Consider the following 6,750-nt stretch of genomic DNA (forward strand, 5'->3'; position numbering starts at 1 on the left):
TGTCACCCGTACCAAGGCTGCACATGTCATCTGTACCAAGGCTGCACATGTCTCCTGTACCAAGGCTGCACATGTCTCCTGTACCAAGGCTGCACATGTCACCCGTACCAAGGCTGCACATGTCACCTGTACCAAGGCTGCACATGTCACCTGTACCAAGGCTGCACATGTCACCTGTACCAAGGCTGCACATGTCACCCGTACCAAGGCTGCACATGTCACCTGTACCAAGGCTGCACATGTCACCCGTACCAAGGCTGCACATGTCACCCGTACCAAGGCTGCACATGTCACCCGTACCAAGGCTGCACATGTCACCCGTACCAAGGCTGCACATGTCACATGTCACCCGTACCAAGGCTGCACATGTCACCCGTACCAAGGCTGCACATGTCACCTGTACCAAGGCTGCACATGTCACCTGTACCAAGGCTGCACATGTCACCTGTACCAAGGCTGCACATGTCACCTGTACCAAGGCTGCACATGTCACCTGTACCAAGGCTGCACATGTCACCTGTACCAAGGCTGCACATGTCACCTGTACCAAGGCTGCACATGTCACCTGTACCAAGGCTGCACATGTCACCTGTACTAAGGCTGCACATGTCACCCGTACCAAGGCTGCACATGTCACCCGTACCAAGGCTGCACATGTCACCCGTACCAAGGCTGCACATGTCACCCGTACCAAGGCTGCACATGTCACCCGTACCAAGGCTGCAAATGTCGCCTGTACCAAGGCTGCACATGTCACCCGTACCAAGGCTGCACATGTCACCTGTACCAAGGCTGCACATGTCACCCGTACCAAGGCTGCACATGTCACCCGTACCAAGGCTGCACATGTCACCCGTACCAAGGCTGCACATGTCACCCGTACCAAGGCTGCAAATGTCGCCTGTACCAAGGCTGCACATGTCTCCTGTACCTAAATCCACCACTGCTAGTACGTGCACGGTTCATCTGTTAATTATATACAGTAAGTATATGGGTCCATCAGGGCAAACGTCTTGTGTAAAGAGCTGAATATATCCATCACTCTCACTAAGACCTCTGTCTGTCACACACGTGGAACTGAACAGAGCAACACAATACCTTCATGCTGTTGACTCCGTTGGTGCTGACTGATAGTGAACTGACTGATAGTGAACTGACTGATAGTGAACTGACTGATAGTGAACTGACTGATAGTGAACTGACTGATAGTGAACTGACTGATAGTGAACTGGGCACATGTAGGACACCGTGTGTGTTAATGCATTAGTGGAATGTGTTTTGATCCTGCAAGGCCTCAACGTCAGGTAGTTTGTCCTGTGTTAGGTGTGTTTGGCACGGTATGCTGCACCCACTGTGTGAGGACCTAACATGCATGGGGTTACCTCCCATAGTTAGTGCCCTCTGTGGGCTGTAGGGTTTCATTTGAGATCCTCACTATGTCTGTGAGTGCACCGAAGGTCATCCTAACTTAAGGTGTGTGTATAACTCAGAACCTCCCATGTATGAGCTACGGAGTTACCCACGCATAGCTCAACTTACAATCTGGCCCTTAGAGAATGTCTGTCTCTGTCTGTCTGTCTGTCTGTCTGTCTGTCTGTCTGTCTGTCTGTCTGTCTGTCTGTCTGTCTGTCTGTCTGTCTGTCTGTCTGTCTGTCTCTGTTTGTCTCTGTTTGTCTCTGTCTGTCTGTCTCTGTTTGTCTCTGTCTGTCTGTCTCTCTGTCTCTGTTTGTCTCTCTGTCTGTCTCTCTGTCTCTGTCTGTCTGTCTGTAACACTGTGCTGCTCCTCTCCAGGGCCTGAGGAACAAGCCGAAGAAGACAGGCCATGTGAAAGCAGACCTCATTGATGTGGACCTGGTGAGAGGTAAGGAGGACACAACATCAGCTGTCTCATTCACTCAGACACCCACGTTGGCAACCATGTTGGCTGTCTGTCCCAGTACAACCATGTTGGCTGTCTGTCCCAGTACAACCATGTTGTCTGTCTGTCCCAGTACAACCATGTTGTCTGTCTGTCCCAATACAACCTGTTGGCTGTCTGTCCCAGTCCAACCATGTTGTCTGTCTGTCCCAGTCCAACCTGTTGGCTGTCTGTCCCAATACAACCTGTTGTCTGTCTGTCCCAGTCCAACCATGTTGTCTGTCTGTCCCAATACAACCTGTTGTCTGTCTGTCCCAGTACAACCATGTTGGCTGTCTGTCCCAGTACAACCATGTTGTCTGTCTGTCCCAGTACAACCATGTTGGATGTCTGTCCCAGTACAACCTGTTGGCTGTCTGTTCCAGTCCAACCATGTTGGCTGTCTGTCCCAGTCCAACCATGTTGGCTGTCTGTCCCAATACAACCTGTTGGCTGTCTGTCCCAGTACAACCATGTTGTCTGTCTGTCCCAATACAACCTGTTGGCTGTCTGTCCCAGTACAACCCTGTTGGCTGTCTGTCCCAGTACAACCATGTTGGCTGTCTGTCCCAGTCCAACCATGTTGGCTGTCTGTCCCAGTCCAACCATGTTGGCTGTCTGTCCCAGTAGAACCTGTTGGCTGTCTGTCCCAGTCCAACCTGTTGGCTGTCTGTCCCAGTCCAACCATGTTGGCTGTCTGTCCCAGTCCAACCATGTTGGCTGTCTGTCCCAGTACAACCCTGTTGGCTGTCTGTCCCAGTACAACCATGTTGGCTGTCTGTCCCAGTCCAACCATGTTGGCTGTCTGTCCCAGTACAACCATGTTGGCTGTCTGTCCCAGTACAACCATGTTGGCTGTCTGTCCCAGTCCAACCATGTTGGCTGTCTGTCCCAGTACAACCCTGTTGGCTGTCTGTCCCAGTACAACCCTGTTGGCTGTCTGTCCCAGTCTAACCTGTTGGCTGTCTGTCCCAGTACAACCATGTTGGCTGTCTGTCCCAGTACAACCTGTTGGCTGTCTGTCCCAGTACAACCTGTTGGCTGTCTGTCCCAGTACAACCATGTTGGCTGTCTGTCCCAGTAGAACCTGTTGGCTGTCTGTCCCAGTACAACCATGTTGGCTGTCTGTCCCAGTACAACCTGTTGGCTGTCTGTCCCAGTCCAACCATGTTGGCTGTCTGTCCCAGTACAACCACGTTGGCTGTCTGTCCCAGTACAACCACGTTGGCTGTCTGTCCCAGTACAACCACGTTGGTTGTCTGTCCCAGTACAACCATGTTGGCTGTCTGTCCCAGTACAACCTGTTGGCTGTCTGTCCCAGTACAACCATGTTGGCTGTCTGTCCCAGTCCAACCTGTTGGCTGTCTGTCCCAGTCCAACCTGTTGGCTGTCTGTCCCAGTCCAACCATGTTGGTTGGCTGTCTGTCCCAGTCCAACCATGTTGGTTGGCTGTCTGTCCCAGTCCAACCATGTTGGTTGGCTGTCTGTCCCAGTCCAACCATGTTGGTTGGCTGTCTGTCCCAGTCCAACCATGTTGGTTGGCTGTCTGTCCCAGTCCAACCATGTTGGTTGGCTGTCTGTCCCAGTCCAACCATGTTGGTTGGCTGTCTGTCCCAGTCCAACCATGTTGGTTGGCTGTCTGTCCCAGTCCAACCATGTTGGTTGGCTGTCTGTCCCAGTCCAACCATGTTGGTTGGCTGTCTGTCCCAGTCCAACCTGTTGGCTGGCTGTCCCAGTCCAACCATGTTGGCTGGCTGTCCCAGTCCAACATGTTGGCTGGCTGTCCCAGTCCAACATGTTGGCTGTCTGTCCCAGTCCAACATGTTGGCTGTCTGTCCCAGTCCAACCATGTTGGCTGTCTGTCCCAGTCCAACATGTTGGCTGTCTGTCCCAGTACAACCATGTTGGCTGTCTGTCCCAGTACAACCTGTTGGCTGTCTGTCCCAGTACAACCATGTTGGCTGTCTGTCCCAGTCCAACCTGTTGGCTGTCTGTCCCAGTACAACCTGTTGGCTGTCTGTCCCAGTCCAACCATGTTGGTTGGCTGTCTGTCCCAGTCCAACCATGTTGGTTGGCTGTCTGTCCCAGTCCAACCATGTTGGTTGGCTGTCTGTCCCAGTCCAACCATGTTGGTTGGCTGTCTGTCCCAGTCCAACCATGTTGGTTGGCTGTCTGTCCCAGTCCAACCATGTTGGTTGGCTGTCTGTCCCAGTCCAACCATGTTGGTTGGCTGTCTGTCCCAGTCCAACCATGTTGGTTGGCTGTCTGTCCCAGTCCAACCATGTTGGTTGGCTGTCTGTCCCAGTCCAACCATGTTGGTTGGCTGTCTGTCCCAGTCCAACCATGTTGGTTGGCTGTCTGTCCCAGTCCAACATGTTGGCTGTCTGTCCCAGTCCAACCTGTTGGCTGTCTGTCCCAGTCCAACCATGTTGGCTGTCTGTCCCAGTACAACCATGTTGGCTGTCTGTCCCAGTCCAACCTGTTGGCTGTCTGTCCCAGTCCAACCATGTTGGCTGTCTGTCCCAGTCCAACCATGTTGGCTGTCTGTCCCAGTCCAACCATGTTGGCTGTCTGTCCCAGTCCAACCATGTTGGCTGTCTGTCCCAGTACAACCATGTTGGCTGTCTGTCCCAGTCCAACCATGTTGGCTGTCTGTCCCAGTCCAACCTGTTGGCTGTCTGTCCCAGTCCAACCTTTTGGCTGTCTGTCCCAGTCCAACCATGTTGGCTGTCTGTCCCAGTCCAACCATGTTGGCTGTCTGTCCCAGTCCAACCATGTTGGCTGTCTGTCCCAGTCCAACCATGTTGGCTGTCTGTCCCAGTCCAACCATGTTGGCTGTCTGTCCCAGTCCAACCATGTTGGCTGTCTGTCCCAGTCCAACCATGTTGGCTGTCTGTCCCAGTCCAACCATGTTGGCTGTCTGTCCCAGTCCAACCATGTTGGCTGTCTGTCCCAGTCCAACCATGTTGGCTGTCTGTCCCAGTCCAACCATGTTGGCTGTCTGTCCCAGTCCAACCATGTTGGCTGTCTGTCCCAGTCCAACCATGTTGGCTGTCTGTCCCAGTCCAACCATGTTGGCTGTCTGTCCCAGTCCAACCATGTTGGCTGTCTGTCCCAGTCCAACCATGTTGGCTGTCTGTCCCAGTCCAACCTGTTGGCTGAGCAGGATGGTGCTACGTTAGTGTCAACGTAGAGTGTCTCCACTGGTCACATGATGCGAGCCAGGTGTAGAAGTCCTGTGAAACTAGGATCAAAATGGCTCCTCTATTGTTACATCACTCTCTCTGCTTCCCTCTCACTCTCTCTCTCTGTTGAATTATTCAGTCCATCACATCAGACCCCTCTCTGTTTAGTTTCCCCTCATTGCTATTTCATGCCCACATCCCAGGCTGAGCGAGAAAGAGACAGAGAGACAGACAGAGAGAGAGAGAGCGACAGCGGGGTATGTTTCATGCCCACATCCCATGCTGAGCGAGAGAGACAGAGAAAGAGAGACAGAGAAAGAGAGACAGAGAAAGAGAGACAGAGAAAGAGAGACAGAGAAAGAGAGAGAGAGAAAGAGAGAGAGAGAGAGAGAGAGCGGGGTATGTTTCATGCCAGGCTGAGGTAGATGGAGAGAGGTTGATGTAGTGGGGTATGTGTTTCAGATCTGTCTCCCCTGACAGACACGGCACTGCCCCTCACTGTCAACAAGGTCCCCACGGTGAAGGCCCCGTTTCCCATGATGGGGGCATTAGTGTCATTGGCTGAGGGTTATTTATTCCAGGGGGCACCCAGGTCTACCTCTGGTAGTTGTTGTAACAGAGACATTATGCCTGTCTGTCATAATAAAGTCTTATGTATCCTTGTGATTCCCATTGGGACAGCCATCTCTTATGAGAGATCAATTGGTAAAGATAGATCCAGTGGAATGATAGAAACATTTATGATATAATGCTTCATAACCTGTCTGCTCTCCTGTTTGTGTGTCTGTGTGTGTCCAGGTTCTGCTTTTGCCAAGGCCAAGCCTGAGTCTCCCTGGACGTCTCTGACCAGGAAGGGTCTCGTCAGGGTGGTATTGTTCCCCTTCTTCTTCAGATGGTGGATCCAGGTCACCTCCAGAGCCATCTTCCTCCTCCTCCTCCTCCTCTACCTGCTACAAGGTATCTACCTAACCCTAACCTCCAGAGTCATTTTCCTCCTCATCCTCCTCCTCCTCCTCTACCTGCTACAAGGTACCTACCTAACCCTAACCTCCAGAGTCATCTTCCTCCTCCTCCTCCTCCTCTACCTGCTACAAGGTACCTACCTAACCCTAACCTCCAGAGTCATCTTCCTCATCCTCCTCCTCCTCTACCTGCTTCAAGGTACCTACCTAACCCTAACCTCCAGAGTCATCTTCCTCCTCCTCCTCCTCCTCTACCTGCTATAAGGTACCTACCTAACCCTAACCTGCAGAGTCATCTTCCTCCTCCTCCTCCTCCTCTACCTGCTACAAGGTACCTACCTAACCCTAACCTCCAGAGTCATCTTCCTCCTCCTCCTCCTCCTCCTCTACCTGCTACAAGGTACCTACCTAACCCTAACCTCCAGAGCCATCCTCCTCCTCTACCTCCAGAGCCATCTTCCTCCTGCTACAGGGTAGCTACCTAACCCTAACCTCCAGAGCCATCTTCCTCCTCTACCTCCAGAGCCATCTTCCTCCTGCTACAGGGTAGCTACCTGGGGGTGTGTCTACGCCAACCCTCCTCCCGACATGTGGTGCTTCACCACATCTTTCCCACCTCACTAAAGGCGTCCGCATGCTTCCCATCCAGAACAGCATGTATTATGAAGACTTTTATTATGAAGACTTTTATTATGAAGACTTTTAT

At 52.4% G+C, this 6,750-nt stretch overlaps 1 protein-coding gene across 1 annotated transcript in view; it reads left to right on the forward strand.

Moving 5' to 3' along the window:
- phtf2 (putative homeodomain transcription factor 2) overlaps positions 1 to 6,750 on the forward strand; it is a 150,124-nt gene that overhangs the window by 117,147 nt on the left and 26,227 nt on the right. Inside the window, exons 4-5 of the mRNA XM_038977727.1 lie at positions 1,792 to 1,861; positions 5,881 to 6,039. Of these exons, the coding sequence (XP_038833655.1) occupies positions 1,792 to 1,861; positions 5,881 to 6,039 (229 nt within the window). The remainder of the gene's footprint in view (positions 1 to 1,791; positions 1,862 to 5,880; positions 6,040 to 6,750) is intronic.

The sequence above is a fragment of the Salvelinus namaycush genome, chromosome 38 (assembly GCF_016432855.1).
Source record: "Salvelinus namaycush isolate Seneca chromosome 38, SaNama_1.0, whole genome shotgun sequence".
NCBI lineage: Eukaryota > Metazoa > Chordata > Actinopteri > Salmoniformes > Salmonidae > Salvelinus > Salvelinus namaycush.